Source organism: Nelumbo nucifera, chromosome 8 (genome assembly GCF_055504915.1).
Source record: "Nelumbo nucifera cultivar China Antique chromosome 8, China Antique-T2T, whole genome shotgun sequence".
In the NCBI taxonomy this organism is placed as follows: domain Eukaryota; kingdom Viridiplantae; phylum Streptophyta; class Magnoliopsida; order Proteales; family Nelumbonaceae; genus Nelumbo; species Nelumbo nucifera.
In genome coordinates this window covers 56,037,796-56,058,690 of record NC_142656.1, presented here as the reverse complement: position 1 = coordinate 56,058,690, position 20,895 = coordinate 56,037,796, and the positions used below count along the sequence as shown (strand labels likewise).

Sequence of the window (20,895 nt, the reverse complement as noted above, 5' to 3'; positions counted from 1 at the left end):
GAGTACCCATCTCTTCATTTGATATTATTATGTTTATATCTTATTTCCATTAATTCCTCTTATGTATGTGAATGGGAGTTTTTTTTGGTTCTTCATGCTCATTCTATCCTAGTTGTTGCATGTTGGGAATCCTTTAATGAAGTATAATGACTGGAAATTACTCCTCTAAGGAACCTATAAGTAAGAAGCCTAGAATGGAATAAAAAACGATTGAGAGGATATCTTCTTTCCTCTAGGAATTCCAAAAGGGGTGCTACTTGTAAGATGTTTTCTTGGATTAAAATGAGAGGGAGTGGAGAATCCTACCACACTCTGCTCCACTAGAGGATTTTGAAAGGACTAGGAGGCATGATTTCCAATAGATTTCCATTCAAAAAGAGAAGAATCCCAAGTACATGCGGTAAAATTGTAAGAGCAAATTCAGGTTTCTTTAATTACCATTGAGGGATTGGTATCATACATGAATCAAGGGAAAGGGGTGCCTAACATCTTCCCCCTCCCTAGGGCTGTTCATGGGCCACGAGCACAATAGCAGGCATAGTTGTGCCGTGCCATACCAACCTGTGGATCTCAAACACCCAGCCTAGCACAGTTCACATGATCATGTCGTGCCTGGCATGGCCTGTGTGCCGTCATCCCAACCCGTGCCAAGCCAATACAAAATCATGTCCACCTATATAGTTAACTTAAAAAATAACATAAACCTATTTGTAAAAATTCTATCAGATTCTCGGTTTGGTCGGTTTAAAACAAACCGAGATCTCCATTAATATGTTCTTACATTGGATACTTTTTCTTTGTACTTTTTTACTTTCTCATAAGATGTAGCTTGGGGTTCTGTGAGAAATGAATTAAAAAAAATAAAGAAAGAAAATCATTATGAATCCTAGAGTTTTATGAAAAATGTTTTGATAGCAATCATCATTTGAATATTTTATTTAAATATTAAAAATAAAAATTAGTGAAATTGTAGGTCATGGAGGTAGGGGCTAAAAATAGGCCTAAGGGGTAGGGGCTAGGTTGTAGATGCAATATAAATACTTGTACAAAAAGAAGTGGTAGGTCATATCATTTTAAAAAGTGGTTTAAAGAAAAGGGAAAGTAGGACATTTCAATTGTTTCGATAGCAATTATCATTTGAATATTTATTCAAATATTAAAATAACAATTAGTGAAATGGTAGGTCATAGGGGTAGGGGCTAAAAGTAGGCCTAAGGGGTAGGGGCTAGGTTGTAGATGCAACAGAAATACTTGTAAAAGAAGTGGTAGGTCCTAACATAGTAAAAAGTGGTTTATCAGAAAGAGAAAGTAGGACATTTCACATATGAGAGATAAAGAGAGTTCACTTTTTTTAATGGCTATAATATATCACATTATACAAAGTTGTTTGGGTTGGTTTTACTAGGTTAATAAATTCTTAGACTACAACCCAAACTGATTATCGGTTTATCTATAACTTTAAACCGGGGTTGATCAAAAATTAAGAAAACTAATCAACTTGGATCGAGTTGGATTGGGTTGGTTGGTTTGGCCCAATTCATGAATAGCTCTACACCTACTTCCCATTGGATACGTAAAAAAGTCTTTTGGCAATGAGAGTCTTTGTTTCATAGCGTTTTTAAGCATGGGAGGCCCATAACATCTTGCCTTTCAGTAGATGGGTGGTGGTTCCATTAAAACTCAGCTATGAAGTGAGCCTTGAGTCAATTGAGTACTCACAAAGGGGATTTAGTAGAACAACCCAATGACACATGAAACAAATGTTCTTTTATTCGTAACAAAATGTGTACAATACATTAGTTAGAGTTGAGGGTATACACACTATATAACACAAGGACCTCTTGTTAATAAGAAATTCATCATTCGAGATATGAGTTATCTTGATTCCTTTATTAGCAATAATTGTTGGTTGTGCTATTTAAATATTGAATAAGTAAATTCTCTTTTCACTGAGTAGGTGTGCAAGGAGATGCAAGGTAACCCTTTTGCCCCTTCTATGGTGACTAACATCCCACCTTTCAATCTTAAGCCAAGTGCACTACCACTACTTTCCTAGGGACTGGTTCTTATAGGAAACATTTGGCATAAGTGCATGTTTATCAAGGGACCTATCCTTCACCAAAAAACCATTTTTTGGGCCTCGAATCAAAATTTTTAGTATTATTTTATAAATAAAAAATAAAAAATATAAGTTAAAAATAAAATAATATTTATATATACATATATTTCATCTTAAAAATAATTATATTTTATTGATAAAATACATGTTTATACATACCTACACACATATATGTATGTATGTATGTATGGTATGTTTGTATGTATGTATGTATGTAAATATTTTGATGTGGCATAATTTGAGCCGTTCAACCCAAATAGTCAAAAACGATGACCCACAAACCAAAGGCAAAAATAGTTCAATTTCTATGTCAATTTTTAAAACATTGATTTTAGATGAATAGCTTTAACATAATTTCAAAAACTTACTATTCAAGTGCTCTTTGTTGGAAGGGTTAGGATCCATCATATGGATGGCCGAACCATACTGGATGGTTGGACGAAATTTCAAAAAGTTCCTAATCCCTTTAAGAATTGATTTTTCTATATTTTGAAAAACTACATTTTTTCAAGATCGGTCATGCACTGAACCAGACCAGATTTGAAACCAAACAAAGAGGGAGATTTATACCTGATGCAAATACTACAAACACAAGTCCCAAGGTGGAAGTTTACTCTCAAACCAGTTGTAAAACCATCATCCACTAAAGATGGCGCAGTGCATAGGTGAAGTTGATTTAGTAATACAGTTTTTAGCAAAACTGCAACCCAACTACTTGGATCGAAGTAGGCAAGTTGAGCTTGATATCCCCTGAATTTTTCTTGCAAAAATTAGAGGAAAAACTAATCTGCCCCCTCCTCTTTTAGAGATATACCTTATCTTCTTATATACCTCCACTATAGAAAAACTAGGAAACAAAAGGGTGTCGAGAGAACCAGAAACTGCAAAAATATGAAACTATCTTGGATTGCTGTGCCCCCTCCTCTTTTATAATCTCTTGTTGAGCTATCTCCTAATCTAATTAGGAGATAATCCAAATCTAAATCAGATTTGGACTCTAATTATAGATATACCTTATCTTCTTATATGATTAGGTGCTCCATACCTAGATTCACCCCATGTCACATGACAACTTAAGTTATCGTGTGAAAACTTAATTAATCATATTAATTATGGGCCTTAGGCCCATCAACTATAAGGCTCACAACCCAAGGATGTTACATGGCCAAGTTAGACCTGATTTGTATGACCTGGGACCCTACAATGACCTCATATAAGACCACATGGGTTCAACCCACTTTATGAAAAGGCTTGGCCAAATTCACTACTAAACGCAGTGAGCCCCTGAGCACATCAAGTCGAGGAGATGAATATCTCTCGGTAATAGTGTTGGTTCCTTCGGACCTACAAATAGGCAGCAATTGGTTTTGGATTCTAATTTGTCCACACTTGTCTTTTTGACGTGTGTTGGACAACCCCATATTTTAAGTGTCTACTTTATCTCTTATAGCTGATGGGGTCCCATGTCATGTGACATGGGGCGAATCTGGGTTTGGATCAGGGTATGGAGCACTTAATCTTATAAGAAGATAAAGTATATCACTAATTAGAGTCCAAATCTGATTTATATTTGGATTATCTCCTAATTAGATTAAGAGATAGCTCCATAAGAGATTATAAAAGAGGAGGGGGCAGACCAGTCCAAGAAAGCTTCATATTTTTGTAGTTTCTAGTTCTCTTTTTTGTCTCCTACTTTTTCCCCAGTTCGACCTCAACTATCTAGGACTAATATAGATCGGTTTTTCTTTTAATTTTTGCATGAAAAATTCAGGGGATATCAGGCTCAAATTTCATAGTTTGATCCAAGCAGTTGAGTTGTAGTTTTGTTGAAAACTATGTTGCTGAATTAACTTCACCTATACACTACGCCATCTTCAGTAAAAACCGGTTTTAGGAGTTATTTGTGCATGGATTTTCACCATGGGATCTATGTTTGTGGTATCCGTAGCAAGTATAAATTTCCCTCTTTTTTTGGTTTCAAATTTGGTCCAATTCAATGTAAGACCAATCCTGAAAAATGCAATTTTTCAAAACATAGGGAATTCGATTCCCAAAAGGATTAGGAACTGGTATCGGAGCACTAGTTTCAGCCCTTGGAGTGGATCAAATTGAATTTGAATTAAAACTCGAATCAGCAAGAACTAGTCCAGCTGATTTGGGCTGAAAGTGTGATGGTGATCGAATTCTTTATGGTGGTAAGATTTGTGCACACCGAATTTATTAATTTGATTATTTGGTCTACAATTAATTTTTTTTCTTTTCTAAAAAGAACGTATTAGGTTTTTCTTATGTAAAAAATAGAAATTAGGGTTTTTCTATTTCTTTTTTACATTGGAGAAATCACTAGAACTTGTAGAGAAGACAGAGATTGTAGATGGAGATTGTTTTGAAGATTGTAGTTTCATTGGGATGTAGTTTTTGTCCGGATTGGATTTGGACCATCACATTATCAGCCCTAGCCATTTATTTCTGATTATCTGCTATTTATTTGTTGATATGATTGTGAATCATAACTGAGAATTTCAGATCATTATCTATGTGAATTGTTGCATATTTTGGACACCAAACCCTAGGCCAATTTGACCTAGTTTTGGTCCAATCTTATTAGGATGAACCTATGATTCTTTGGGGTTTGATCATAGCCCCTTGAATCATTGTATAAGTGACCAAAAATTGATTTTAGGACTGGGGTTTGAAGGCCCATTTCATGGACTAATTCGGCCTATACTTGAAATACCCTTTTATGTTAGATTATAGCAAGACTAGCCCATTTCAGCATGGACTACTATATGGGCCGAATTGTTTTTTGCAATTTAGCCCATATACCAAGATAAAATTATTAAATAATTTGCTCCATTGTTGGGCTAATCATATGATAATCTAAACGGATATGGGTTTTACAAGTTTTAAATTAATATGGATCCAGTATTTATGTGTATGTGATGTGTTGAATGGATGTGATTCATTCATAGGCCATAAGTACTTGGACCATGTATTGACTTTTGTAGTTGAATGCACATCATTGCCATGGTACCCATGGATCATTACATGATCTCCTTTTCTAATGGTCCTCCTCAATAGCTTTCTCCCTAAGGGGAACCTTGTGAAAACTCTAGCCCATTAAGGGCCCATTTGAATTTGACTTTATGATAGTTAGTGAGAGGCACTATGGCATGACTTAAATCTGATCTAGGGACTAATATACACATTCCCTCATGATTAATATAAGTGAAATGAGATAGAGAATATCACTAGATGATTTCTCTAAAGGCCTTCCGTCATTAGTATGAAAATGGACTAAATTGGTAGGTGGAGATGCACCATAAAATTGGGATATCCATTTCACTAAGATAGCTAGTGAGATTGCTTGATGAGATGATAGGGGCATCATGGACTAGTGGAAGGGGCCAATCCTAAATTAGAAGACTCTTCCACGATACCTTGGGGCTCTTGATAAGACAAGTCTGCACTTACTAGTTAGAAAGGTTTAATCTAAAATGGCAAGTTGTGAGGTTATGTGATCCTTCTTAGAAAGGATGGGGGGATATGTGATCCTTCATAGAAAATGGTGAGGTTATGCAGATAAAATAGTTAGCCCCATGCACCTATGTGATTTTTCGCACTTCCAGGGACAGGAATTTTGTCTTTGTTACTAAGACATGAGGGAAATCTTAGAGATAAACAAATGGAGATGGAACATAGATAAAAGTCTATTCTATGAAAGATAAAATGAAACAATACTAAGGTCATGGACTAATTAATCATGCCTTTTATCAAAACTAGCACACAGAAAGTTTGCTAAATTGTTAGATGACAACAAATTGAAAGGACCCAACTATGCAGGCTGGTTTTGTAACCTGAACCTAGTGCTCACGTTAGAGAAATTGGATAACGATGCCAAAAACCCTACACCGGAACATCTAGGTGATAGGACTTCTGAGGCAAAAAGGAGGGAATATCAGGAATGGAAAGAGAAAAATTCTCTTGCCCAGTGTTCTATCATAGCCTTCTTGGATAATTCTATGTAGAGACAATTTGAAAAAATTGATATCTGCAAAGATATCTTGGATAGTCTAAAAACCATATACGAGGAGAAGAATCGTTCTGTAAGACAAAAGGTCCTTAAGCTGTTGATGACCACGAGGACGATCGTAATCCAATTAGTTCATGACCATGTCATGCGGATGATAGGTTATATAAATGAATTGGAGGTTGTTGGCTCCCAATTTGACAATGACACCAAAACTAATACCATCTTGAACTCTCTACCCTCATCCTTCAATCAGTTTGTCATGAACTACAACATGGACAGGTTAAAAGTTAGTTTTCATGAGATCAGGAATATGTTGCAAAGAGCTGAAGAACTAATTAAGAAGGATAATCTGGTAGCCATGCTTGTTGAAAGCGACAAATCTGGCATGAAAAAAAAAGAAGGGTAAGAAAAGGCCTTAGAAAAAGGGAGCTAAACCAAAGAAATAGAAGATAGACAAGTCATCTGAAGAATGTTAATTTTGCAACCAGACTGGGTATTAGAAGAGGAATTGTCCTCAGTATCTAGAACCCCGCAAGAACAAAGAAGGTAATTTTGAATCTCGTGTCATAGAAACCTATATGCTGATCACTTCTGCATCTTGGTGTACTAACTATGGGGCTTTCACTCATGCATGTAATATATTGTAGGGGTTTAAGGAAAGTAGAAGGTTGAATGATGATGAGATTGTGCTTTACTTGGGGACGACTGCAATTGTTGCAGCTATTGGTATAGGAACAATAGATTTAATTTTTTGAGAATGAATTGTTACATTTAAAGATTGTCTTTATGTACCTTTACTTAGAATAAATCTGATTTCAGTTTCTAAGTTGTGTAAAGATGATTATTCTATTTTGTTTAGTAATAAGATTACGATTAAATTGAATAACAAATTCTTTACTCACGGAGAACTTAAGAATGGTCTTTATATTCTCCACCATTTTTTAGAAACAAATGTGACCGAAACTATATCAGAACACATCCCCAAGAAAAGAACACATGATACAGTTAATTCAACGTGTTTATGGCATTACTGACTTGGCCATATTAATATAGAACGTATCACAAGATTATGGTGTAGCTCATAATAGTGTTGGCCGAATTCATTGCTAAACGCAGTGAACCCCTAAGCACATCACTATAGGTTCAATATGGGCCCAACATTTACACTTAAATGATCCTTAAATTTAGCCATCTTATGAAGATCCAAGGATAATAGACTTAAGATAAATCCCATCAGGTAATTAGCCCTGTAATGGTCTCTTACACTTAACCTCTCGGTCCATAATGATCACAATACTACCCAACAAGGAATGACCTTTCCCCTAGCTACAAGGTACATTGTTACATTTTCTGTTTGGATGGATCCCAATAATTAAAACATTTTACAAACATTTTTCATAAAACATAATATATATATATTTCTCAAAACCAAATCTTAAATAGAGTTGAAATCCACTACCAGCAATTTAGGTTTCCACAAGAGAGAGTGTAAACTCTATCATTCACTTTGTCTAATAAAGGGGCCGATCCTATCACTATGATCAACCACTCAGATGAATTCTCAAACTGCCCCAATATACCTAGATTTTGACCCTTAGTGGATCTAGAGATGACAATTTTCCCCATTTCCCCGATCCCTATATGAATCCACTTCGAATGGGGTGGGGATGGGAATGATTTCCCTCCGCCTAGGGAAGGGGATGGGGAAATTTTCATCCCCGTTAGTGGGGATGCCCCATGGGATCCTCACTAATATATATGTATATATGTATTGATACGTTATATATGTACACATACATCTATATGTTCATATTTTTAAAAGGGCAAAATACAAAAACCTCTCCTAAAGTTTTTGATAATCAATAAAAACCTCCCCTATAGTTTCATTTTAGCAAAAACCTCCCCTCTATTTTTGATAAAATTAACATATATCTCCCTTCCATGAATGACCAAGATGGAAAATGTTAAAGGATGATATTTTTTTCAAAATACCTATTTTACCCTTTCTCGAACACTGTTCATCTTCTTCTCGGTTCGAACCCAAAAGCAGAGGCAGCGGCAACGCCCCTCTAAATCCGATCTCTTCCTCTTCTCTCATCTTCTTCGGCTTCTTGTTCTTTTCGGTTCTTCTTCTTCCTCTACTTCTTCTTCTTCTTCCTCTACTTCTTCTGCTTTTTCTTCTTCTGGCATTGTCCCCTTCCATCGCCCCCGTTTTCTACCACCACCGCTGCAACTCTCAGCAGCGGCGGTGCTTCATGCAAAACCTCTCCCTTTCCGCCATTCTCTCCCTCTCGATCTCTCTTTCCTATTACCCCTCTCGTCCTCAACATAAATCAATTGAAAATGCACTATTCCTCCCCTTTCCCGTTTGAACCCAGAAGCAGAGCAGCGGCGGCGGCACCCCCTCTCAGCCACTCCCTTCCTCCCTCTCTCCCTTTCTCTCATTTTCTTCTTCTTCTAGTCAGTTGGAAATACCCCCTGTTCTTTCCAACAACGTAATTTCAGGTGCATTACCGGAGACAATCGGAGGGCTGAAGAACCTTGAGTTTCTTAACCTTTCTGCTAATGCCTTGGTGGTAAAGATTCCTCAGAACCTCACTGCTCTTCGAAATCTTACTGTCATTTCCTTGAGCAACAATTACTTCACTGGTGGTGTTCCAAGTGTGTTCGAAGTCGTTCAAGTTTTAGATTTGTCTTCCAATCTGACTAACAGGTCATTGCCACTAGATTTCGATGGAGTCTGCCTCCGTTACTTGAACCTCTCGTACAATAGGCTCATCGGAAGGATTCCACCGGAATTTGGATAGCAAATCCCGGGGAATGTCACGCTTGACCTCTTGCTCAATAATCTCACAGGAGAAATCCTGGAAAATGTAGCTTTTCTCAATCAGAAAACGGAATCATTCGCTAGCACCCGAATCTATGCGGGAAGCCACTGAAGAACCTGTGTCGTGACTTCCGTTCTTTCTGCTCCGCTATTTCGAAGACCATAGACTCGACACTTGTAACTGGGTCATCTGGAATGATGAATGGGACTCAACCGCAAAGGCTGAGGGGTCTCAGACCAAGAACAATTGCCGGCATCATCTTTGGGGATTTGGCTGGTATTCGAGTTCTGGCTACGATATTCTGTTATGTTTACTAAATAAGGAAGAGAAGGAAGAAGGTGGTTAGTAGTACAGGATGCGCAGAGAAGAAAGACGAAATGGACGGGAAAGATATCTGGCCTTTGTCATCAACGGAACCGAAAGGGCCGGCGTGCTGGTGCCTGGGAAAGAAAAATGACGACGGTGAAGAGATGTCCAAGACGACGAGCATTGATAGTGATGAAGACGAAGACGAAAAGGTGGGTGATGAACAACAGAAAAAGCAACAAGAACAGAAGGGAGGGTCTCTTGTAATTGTAGACGGAGAAACGAAGTTGGAGCTGGAGACTCTGCTGAAAGCATCGGCTTATATATTGGGAGCGACTAGTTCAAGCATAGTATACATGGCCGTGCTGGAGGATGGGATGACACTGGTGGTGGGAAGGATCGGTGATAGTGGTATAGAGAGTTACAGAGATTTCGAGAATCAGGTCAAGCTTATAGCTAAATTGCGCCATCCCAATTTGGTGCGCATACGAGGGTTCTACTAGGGTTCCGAGGAGAAACTCATCATCTATGATTACGTCCCTCGTGGCAGCCTCACCAACTTTAGTTACAATAAGTTCCTTCTCTTTCTCTCCTCGTTGTCTGACTGTCTCTCTCAGTCTGTTTGGTGCATAGTAGCAAAAACCAGTAAGGTTGTACTAAAATGCACGGTAATGCTGTGTAAAGGTGCAACTGTGGAACTGAGAAGTTATTCTCAATGCCCGGAAAGCCAATTGCCCGTGGTAGGTCATTGGCCAGGCTTCGCAAAGCCCTCTACGGCTAACGATAGCGAAAAGTTCATGATTGCCAGAAAATGAAATGCAATGCTGCCCATTACAAGATAATCTGGGCTGATTGGTAATCTGTTATGTTTTCATTGGAAATGCATTGCTCTTTCTCATGTCCTAGTCTGGACCGCCATACCGCTGTCACTGGTGTTGCCGTTGCCTCTACTTTTGGGTTTGAATGGAGAAGATGAATAGTGTTCAAGAAAGGGTAAAATAGGTATTTTAAAAAAATGATCATCTTTTTAACGTTTTCTGTCTTGTTCATTGATGGAAGGGTGGTATTTGTTAATTTTATAAAAAATAGAAGGGAGGTTTTTGCTAAAATGAAATTATAGGAGAGGTTTTTATGATTGTCAGAAACTTTAGGGGAGGTTTTTGCATTTTACCCTTTTTAAATATATGGTTGAATATGTTTGAATATTTTCTAATAGGATTGTAAATTTTAATTATTTTATTTTTATTTTTTTTAAATAAAATAAAAACAAAACAAAATGGTTAACATTATACAAAATCACGAGGAATAGGGATCCCTGCGGGGATGAGGATCCCTGTGGGGATGGGGATGGGAATAACCTTGTCCTCGTTAATGGGGACGGGAAGAGGCCTGCCTCACTCCATTGCCATTCCTAAATGGATCTCACTAATTGGCATATCAAAGACAACCCAATTCAACACCTAGTACAATACCATAATCAAATCTAGGAGTTGTGTGTAATTATCCAGTTTTGCCCATCAATCTCCAAGGTCTAGGGCATAACTAAAACATGGTCGGAGTTTAGTGTTTCATCTAAACAACACAATACACGTGCCTTGGGTCTAACCCTAGCAGTTGAGACAAACTGCCCCAACTTCTTTGATAGTACATCAGTGCCATCATTGGTAAGATAAACTCCCCAAGTTTATCCAACGGTTGAAAACATTCTAAACAATAATGTACTATTACTCATTTACAAAAAATATATTTGTACATTAATTTGATTGGAGCTAAGGGCATACACTGTCTAACATCTTGTCTTCTTCCCTGTTGGTTTAAAGGCACCAAGTTGGGGGATTTTTTTAAGGTTCCCCTAAATAGAAAATATGATTTTATTTTTACGTTTATGCAAGGTTCAAAGTATTGATATGCTCCTATGTATCGGTAGAGGCGTATTTGTATTTACAACCATACGCATTTGTGTTTTTTATTTTTTTTCAAAATTTGGTTTTTACGAACATTTTAAGTATATTTTTAATAAAATATAATTATTAATATTATATTCCCAACGATACGATACGATACATACTATATGTGGCATAATGTATCAAAATTTTGAACCTTGCATTTATGGATGGAAGATTCATAAGATGCTTGATCAACAACTATACTAGATCCTTGGATTGTTGAGGTTTATCATTTGCATTTAACTATGCCATACGAAACACCTATGTATAGTTAGATTTTGCATATGATATACATATTTATCAAAAGAAAATGTTTAGTTTTTCTTGAATATGAAAACAAATGATAATTGATGCAAGGAATATTAATAAATGAAGACCGGTGGTATCATGAATTGTGATGATGATGGAGGGCCCTCCTTTTGTAATGGTGCCTCTTCTTCCTTTATTCAATGAAAAGTGTGCTAAAATGATGACAATGGTAGTAATAATGTATCATTTGCGTATGGAAATTTTAGATGATTACATAAACACCTCATCCAAATATGTGATAATTAGATTGAATTATGAAGTTTCAAAAATCATTGATAAGTCTACCTCTTTGGGTAAACTCTTATTTTTGTAATGTTTTATCTTTTTGGTTTATATTTTTTCTTGTTCATTTATCAAAAAAATATGTAAGATTTAAATAGAGAAAATTAAATGAGGTGAAAAATAGTAGTTCAATTTACAATTTAAACATCACAATTAAATATGGACTAAATTCAAAAGTTCCACAATCTTATTCATATTTCTAATAGTAGTGTAAATATTGAATTATACATGTATTCATTTTTTTATATAATTTTTCTATTTTTGTGTGTAAATATAATTTTGATATGTCACTTACTTTTTATTTAATATGATAAATATATAATATTATACATGTGCCCCAAATGTTTTCTTTGCAAAATTTATGTATTCTTATATTTTATTTAGTTTTATTATTTATTCATGATATTAATGGCTAACACATTTTGATACAAAAGTTGAACTGTTGGTTTTTGTCAAATAGTAAAATAATTTCATTTCAATTTTGTCAATTCTAAATTATGTATTTCATTTTCATTATCAATAAAAATAATTCTTGTTTATTACACATATTATTTTAAGTTGATTAATAAAAATATTATAAATCTATCTAATTTATTCTATATTTTTGTAATTTTTATATTTATTTATATTTTCAAAATTTTGTTACTAGACTTTGACTTCATATGTTGTTCAATTTGATTTGTACGGTTAAATTGCTTATCCACCACTTGAATAAAAAATGGTTTTATTTTTGAGTTTGTTCTAAAATATATGGGTTTATATTGATAAAAATATTGACATAGATCTAAGTAGTAGCATTTATTAGTGAAAAATAACATAAGTATAAGATTTTATAAGAGAAAATAGGAATTAATACTTTAAGTATAAGACTTAATGAGAGGGAATTAAATGAGATGGAAAGTAATAGTTAAAGTTAAATTTTCAACTTTACAATTAGATATGGGTTAAATATACAAATATGGACGTTTTAGTTGCCACTAAAACTGGTATTAAAACTATAATAAAAATGATTTTTATACCCTTTCTCAAACAAAGAAATAGAGTAATTAAAGTTCAAAAAACCTTTCACTCTACATCAATACTTTTATATATAGTATTGATGAGTAATAGGTTTTAAAGACATTATGATAAGGCATCATATGAAAGAAGTGAATAATATTGATGGCATCTATAGGCAAAGTTTTCACCTCCCAAAACTACATAAGTTTCTTTCTATTGATTTTTTTCTCAAATAAATTACTTTATATTATTTGAACTATATAATTACAAAAGAAATCGTCCGGATATGCACTTCATGGAAATCTAAACTCGTGATTACAGGTTTTGATTGATCAAAGCTCTTTTGGTATTATCCCTTTCCAGCATTGAAAACTGAACCAAATACTTGAAAACTGTCATCTACAGTTTTTCTCATAGTTTCGACAACCTACTCTTACCAAATACTTGAAAACTGAACCAAAATGATGAGTTAGGTGATGATATTTTTCAACAGTGAGATATTTTGTATACCAACAGAAGGCTCGCAATACTGTCCCAAGGGGCCATTGCAGTGGTACATTGGAAACACCTTCCTTATTCAAAAGAGATATTATTCCCAATGTGACTCTAAGACAATTCTGGGGCCACTTAAGAAATACTATTCGGGGGTTGTGGCAGCATACTTTGGGATTTGTGGGAGGGCAGAGACAGTAGTCTTCTGTACTCGGTGATGATTATTACGGGTCCTATATATCTGTTTACAAGTGTTTCGGGACCTTGCGCTTGTATCTATGTATCCATACGCTTCTGCTGACACACAGTGTAAAATTTAGAGTTTTTTATTCTAGAAATATCCTTAACAACTATCATTTACTCATTTCAACTACCAAGGAATGGAAAAGGGAGGGAATGAATATTTGTTTAAGGAGAATTGAAAATTCAGGGTATTTATTGTCACTATCCCCAAATTACAGGATAGCTACTTATAATTTGTCCTTTTCTCTTTCCTTTTTTATAGTTAAGAACTAGAGGAGCTACACAAAGCGCCAGGGGAGGGGGATAACTCGACCTCAAGAATCACTTTTAGGGATATTCCATCTCATAGAATGGATGTTGAAGGGTGAGAGAGGGTTTAAGAGTGTTGGAGGTAGAGGAAAGAAGAGTAGTACAAAAGGTAGCCTAAGGGGTGGTGCTTTTTGGTTCTTGTGTCGACTTTCTATATGGGTGACTTTTAGATCTTGCCTGCTTTCTTTAATTCTACTTGCAAGATAGTATGATAAATTAATTAGCATATATATTTCTCTCTTCCATCACTGTTTTCTTTAATTTATTTCATTTAAAGAATTAGTAGCTCTGAGCTCTGAAATAGCTAGATAAAATGTGGATTTAATTTTTTAATTCTTCTGTTTAATTTATTTCATTTATGGGTGTAGTACTGATCATCACGAGGGGAGAAAGTAAGCTGCTTGTTATACTACTAGTTGCTACGCTACCATCAGAATGTGGAGGCTTAAAATTGCCCAAGGAGGTGGCCCTTTCATTTACAGCACCAACAATTACATAGGACGACAGATTTGGGAGTTCGATCCCAACTATGGCACACCAGAAGAAATTGCCCAGGTTGAACAGGCTCGCCAGGAGTTCTGGAATAATCGCTTCAAAGTCAAGCCCGGTGGTGATGTTCTATTGCGCTTGCAGGTGAAGTAGCTAGTAACACACTAGAAGAGCCTTCTTGGTGGCTATTTTCATTTGGCCAAAACCAATGTTTTAAAAATCAATCCGGAAGTCAGAACTGTTTTTGTCTCCAGTCGTCGGTCACCGGTTCCACTGCCCAAGTGGAACGGGTCACACTGTCTCACACCAGCGTTTTATATATTTAAGTATATCTATAGTATACTTAGTCTTATACCCATATTTTACCAATATTATAATTTACATGAAATATATGGTTATTTTTGTTTAATTTATATTTTTTAGTTCAACTGTTAATTTTTTTTGTAAAAAATATTTAAAATTGCAATTCAAGGCAAAAAATTTTGTGAAAATAACAAAATTGTAATGCATAGATTTTGAAAAGTTACCCAAAATCAAAGAAAATATCACCTTAATTGAACACCGGAGCACAAGGTCAAGGCCTCTGGAAGTTTGAGCACAAGGTCAAGGTCAGTCACGGAGTCAAACAGGTCAATGGTCCAATCAGACGGGTGGAATGGTTTTTGACAAAATTCCGGATTGCACTAAAACTAGACCCAGAATCATTGCCAGATGACGGTTGAGTTGATGAATATTTTCTTTTTCTTCTACAGCTCTTGAAAGAAAATAACTTCGTTCAAACCATACCACCAGTTCGGATCGGAGAGGATGAGGAGGTAAGTTATGAAGCTGCTACTGCTGTACTGAGGAGGGCCGTCCGGTTCCATGCAGCACTCCAGGCGAGCGATGGCCATTGGCCGGCTGAAAATTCGGGGAGTAACTTCTTTGTTCCTCCATTGGTAAGTTGGGGGATATTCCATTCGGCACTCCTGCGCTTCCTGAACCAGATCAATTGATGATCAGTTTTTTAATTTGAACTATATATATATTAACGACCGATGATACATAATCAATATATGTATGCAGATCATATGTTTATACATCACCGGAGATCTTAACAAAATCATCTCAGAGGAACACTGCAAAGAGATTCTTCGTTATATATACAATCATCAGGTATATATATGAAGCAGAATTGAAGCTTGGAATATATGAAACTTGATGACTTTCATATATATATATATATATATAAGTTGATAACTGAAGGCTCCTGCTAATATTGCAGAATGAAGATGGAGGATGGGGACTACACATAGAGGGCCAGAGCATCATGTTCTCTACAGTTCTGAACTACATTTCAATGAGGATTCTGGGAGAAGGGCCTGAAGGAGGCCGAGACGGGGCCGTTCCCAGAGCACGCAAATGGATTCACGACCATGGTGGTGCAACTTCAATTCCCTCTTGGGGAAAGGCTTGGCTCTCGGTAGCTAGCTTGGACTATATATACCATTTCTATATATAATACACTAGTTAGCATCCATGCAATGTATAGGCTTTGTTAAGTGAAAGCTAACAATAGAAATATATAAGAGTATATAATTGTTTTTTATTTTTAATTTTTAAATAATTAATAATTATTTATATTTTATATACTATTTTTAATAATTTTTTTATAATACAAAAAAAAATAATTAATTTTAGTTATGATTGTTCATCAAACCAATGAAACCAAATCCAACCCATCTTGACCCGAGTTGGTTGGTTTTCTAGTATTTCCAACCAGCTTTGATTCAACAATTTCCCAACCCAACCTGGTTGGGTCCGTTATGATTTGGCCATTTGTAAACCAACCAAAACCAAACCGATCCGACCATATATATATATATATATATATATATATATATATATATATATATATCGTATTTTAAATTTTTTAATACAAAAAAAGTGGAAAAATTCCTATATTTCTTAATCTAAAATAGTTTATATCGTAAACTAAATTTTTAATAATATAAAATGTAATTTTTAAATTTAAATTTCATTTTTTTTATGTTTAAATCTTTTGAACCAACTCACCAAATTGAAAATTGACCCAAACCTCTACAATTCAAGTTGTCCAGTTTTCAATAATGGTTAGTCGGTTTTGGGCGACTAACTCCTTAACCTAACCAGGTCGATTTGGTTGGTGAAACATCCTATAACCAAGTTGACCCGACCCGTGAACACTCCTAATTTTAGCTAAATTAATAGTCTAATCTCTAATAAATAATGATAATTTAATCTCCAACAATTATTGAAACTTTATAGTAAAAATACACAATTGTTGAAAGTAAATTTATAATGAAAATACTATAAATAAGTAATAAAAATACAACAAGTACAACAATTAGAAACATACCATAAATACTAAAAGATATATAAAATTAATAAACAAATAGAATAACCTCAAATAAATATTTATCAATAAATTATAAAAGAATACATAATTACAAAAAATAAATTTATAACACAAATACAAATAATACAATAAGTAAAATGAATTAAATTTAAAAAGTTAAATAATAATAGTTTAATCTCCAATAATTATTGAAAACATTCTATTAAAGAACAAAACAAAAATAGATTTATATGTAATTATTGAAAATGTATTTAAACAATGCAATAAATAATTACTGAATATACAATTAATAATAATTTTATAAGTAATATTTAAAATATTTATTTTTTTGTTATTTGAATTTTATTTATTTTTAATTTATTACATAATATTAAATATTTTGTTGTATAATTACTTAGCTTTTTTTAATTTTTTTTTATTTAAGATATTTTGTTATTGAAATATTTAAATAATATTTTTTAATGTTAAATTTTTATTATTTGAATAATATTTAAATTGAATAATCCATAAAATTATAATTTATATTGGTAGTACATAATTTTGTGATGAATTTTGTAAAAATATAGATTTGTTAATAATATGAATAATATTAAATCTATTGTAATTATTTTTTTGCTTTTAATATATATTTAAAGTTAATATATATTTTTATTATGATATCTAAATAATTCTTAATTTTTTTTAATTCAAACTATCTTTAGATAGTTATAGATAAAAAGTGGTGGAGAGGATAAATAGGAATTAGAGATAATCTTTTGAACCGACTAATTTTTTAATTCAAACCGACTGGTGGAGAGGATAAATAGGAATTCAAACTATCTTTTAAGTTTTAATTTAAACCAAAAAATCGACCCAAATCGATACAACTTGAGTGGGTCGGTTTTCACAAAAGGTAAGTCGGTTTCACCTAACCAACTCCCCAACCTAACTAGGTTAATTTGGTTGGCCAAATAGCCTGCGACTGAACCGAACCAACTCACGAACACTCATAATTTCAGCTAAATTAATAGCCTTATCTCTGATAAATAACAATAGTTTAGTCTCCAATAATTATTGAAAATTTATAGCAAAAATACACAATTATTGAAAATATACTGATAATTATAAAAAATACAATAAGTACGAAAAATATATTAACTTAGTCAATAAATAGTATAATCTCAAATAATAGTTTAATCTCTAATAAATACTAATCAATAAGTTATAACAAGAATAAAACAAATATTAATAAATAATCATTGAAAATATTATTACAATAAATTTCTTTTAAATAACAAAACAAAATAAATTTATACATATTCATTGAAAATACATTTATCTCAAAAACAATAAATAATTACTGAAATACAATAAAGATATATATTAAATATAGATTAAGAGTTTCAAATTATTATTAATAAATATTAAATTTTTGAAAGTTATATACTCGAATTATTACTTGATATATGTCAAATTAGTTATTCACAATATTATGTAAAAATATTAAATTATTATTAATTTCAATATTATGTTATAATTATTTTTCTACTTTTCAGAAATTTTTTAAATTTATTACATAATTTCTTTATTTTAATTATTTAAAATCTAGTTATGTTAAATACTTTGTTATTTAAAATGCCCAATTTTTTAAATACTTAAAATAATATGTAAAATATTTAAATTTTAAAATAATAGTTATTTATGGAATTTAATTATCCATAAAATCATAATTTATACTATTATTACATAATTTCATTATTAAATTATTATTAATTTAAATATTATGTTATACTTGTTTTTTTGTTTTAAAGAATTTTTTTTTTAAATTTATTACATAATTTTGTTATTTTAACTATTTAAAATCTAGTTATTTAAATATTTAAATAATCTATAAAATATTTAAATTTTTTTGTTATTTGAATTTTATTTATTTAAAGCTATTAATATTTACATATTATTAAATATTTGAAAAACAATTAAATTGATGATCCAAAAAAACATAATTTAAATTGTTAGTTCATAATTTCGTGATATATTTTGTAAAAATATAAAATTACTTATTAGATAATTTCGTTATTTTAACTATTTGAAATATAGTTTTGATAAATATTTAGTTATTAAAATATTTAAATAATCTATAAAATATTAATTTTTTTTGTTATTTTAATTTTATTTATTTAAAGCTATTACATATTATTAAATATTTTAAAAGCATTTAAATTGATAATCTGGAAAACATATATTAAATTGTTAGTACATAATTTCGTGACATATTTTGTAAAAATATAAAATTATTTTTTGTCTTTTTAATAAATATTTTAAAGTGATTATATAATTTTGTTAGAATATTTAAATAATTCTTAATTTTTTTTTAATCTAAACCTTCTTTAGATACATATAAATAAATAGTAGGGGAGATGATAAATAGGAATTAGAGATAATTTAGGAGTGAAACTCTCTCCTAAATTAGAGATAATTGTGGATATAAATAGGAATTAGAGATAATTATGTAGAAAGTGTGGGTGGTAGTTTAGGATAAATTTTAGGAGAAGAGATTATTTAAGTTATTGGAAAAGTGCATCTCATTGGTGGTTTCAAAAATGACATGAAATAAAAAACAAAAAATTCAAAAAAAAGAGAATTTCTTGACCGCTTTGTTTTAATATACATAAATACATAGATAATTAATGTGATTTTCCATTAATTTGGGTTCAAATATATTTCAGTCAAACCAAATCTTGTTGGTAGTGTTGGTTAAGGTTTACACGAGTGCAAGGATCTGTTTAGATGGAATACAAATACAAATATGTAGAGTACAAAATCTTGTTTTAAGTTTTATTTTATATCTATTTGTATTTGTACTATTTCCAAACCGAGCCTAAATTTCTTGGATGCAGGTAATTGGATTATATGAATGGGAAGGCAACAACCCAATGGCACCAGAATTTTGGCTTCTTCCATCATTTTTCCCTTTAAGCCCAGGTTTGCATCACTTTCTCACTCATTCAGTGCCTAAATTATAATTTAAGTTCATAATCTTATATATAACCATGAGTATACAGGTCTCTATTTGTTAAGGGTGTTCAAATTGGGTTGATAAACCAAAAATTGAACTGGACCAAACCGAATAAGCTAATTCAGTTTGTTTAATTTGGCTATCCGTTCGGTTCGGTTTTTATTTTTTTAAAATTGGTTTTTAGTTTCTATTTGATTTGACTGAAATTTTCATCCAAACCGAACCAAAAACCGAATTAATGTTGTTATTTAGTTAAGTATATTAAACATTAATGTTTTATTTAATACTTTATGCTAATTAGTTATTATATTTTCCAATGAACAATTCATAATAGTTAATTAAAACCTAGACTCACTATTTAGTTATTATGCTAATTAGTCATTAATTGATCATTAATCGTTAATTACTTTTGAAAATGGCCAATTCGTCAATTCCCCATTGGCATAGGGCTTTGGGCATATTTTAGTTTTTAATTAATAATACATTGGGCTTTGGGGTCATTCAAACTTTTAATTAATAATAGTTAATAATTAATTAATTAAAACCATTGGGTTTCAGAGCCATTTTAACTTTTCATTAATAACACTTATTAAATGCTTGTCATTTATGTGGAACCAGGGTCCAACCAAACCAAACCAAACCGAATTCAGTTAGGGTCAGTTCAGTTGGAGGATATGATAAAACCGAATAGTCGGTTAGGTTCTCGATTTGAACCAAACTGAAACGAACCGACCGATTGTACACCCCTACCATCTATAGCTAAAATTTTAATGAAGTATATGAATGACTCTTCTCCTGTGTTCCAAACATCCTTAATGAGTTGCGGAAGCTTAATTTAGTTCGTTGTTTATGAATGAGGAGTCCTGAGCATTCAATATCTAGCTCTCACCTCAATATTTATCTTCTTTGTTTTGGTATTTACAATACAGAAAATTTGTGGTGCTATGCTCGGCTGGTGTACTTGCCCATGTCCTATTTATATGCAAAGAGGTTTGTTGGCCCAATCACACCTCTCGTTCTTCAACTGAGGGAAGAGATTCACAGTGAACCTTACCATAAAATAAGATGGAGTAAAACCCGGCATATGTGTGCAAAGGTTGTTGTGCCTAGGTTTAAATTAATGTTGTTTCTCTTATTAATTAATTGATGATTAATTAAAGTCACGTCA

At 32.7% G+C, this 20,895-nt stretch overlaps 1 protein-coding gene and 1 pseudogene across 5 annotated transcripts in view; both read left to right on the top strand.

Annotated features, from left to right (window-relative positions):
* Positions 1-6,764: 6,764 nt before the first annotated feature.
* LOC148790023 (putative LRR receptor-like serine/threonine-protein kinase At4g37250) lies at positions 6,765-10,435 on the top strand (annotated as a pseudogene).
* A 3,075-nt stretch (positions 10,436-13,510) lies between these two features.
* The window catches only part of LOC104589208 (taraxerol synthase-like), a 41,016-nt gene continuing 33,631 nt past the window's right edge, over positions 13,511-20,895 (top strand). Inside the window, exons 1-7 of one of the 5 annotated variants that reach the window (XM_010247451.2) lie at positions 13,511-13,623; positions 14,235-14,499; positions 15,108-15,293; positions 15,421-15,510; positions 15,620-15,817; positions 19,609-19,693; positions 20,657-20,823. In XM_010247451.2, the coding sequence (XP_010245753.1) occupies positions 14,302-14,499; positions 15,108-15,293; positions 15,421-15,510; positions 15,620-15,817; positions 19,609-19,693; positions 20,657-20,823 (924 nt within the window). In that variant the 5' untranslated portion in view covers positions 13,511-13,623; positions 14,235-14,301. Of the gene's footprint in view, positions 13,746-13,819; positions 14,073-14,234; positions 14,500-15,107; positions 15,294-15,420; positions 15,511-15,619; positions 15,818-19,608; positions 19,694-20,656; positions 20,824-20,895 lie in introns of those variants that run through there. The other 4 variants (XM_019196295.2, XM_010247450.3, XM_010247452.3 and 1 more) reach the window with 4 other exon arrangements.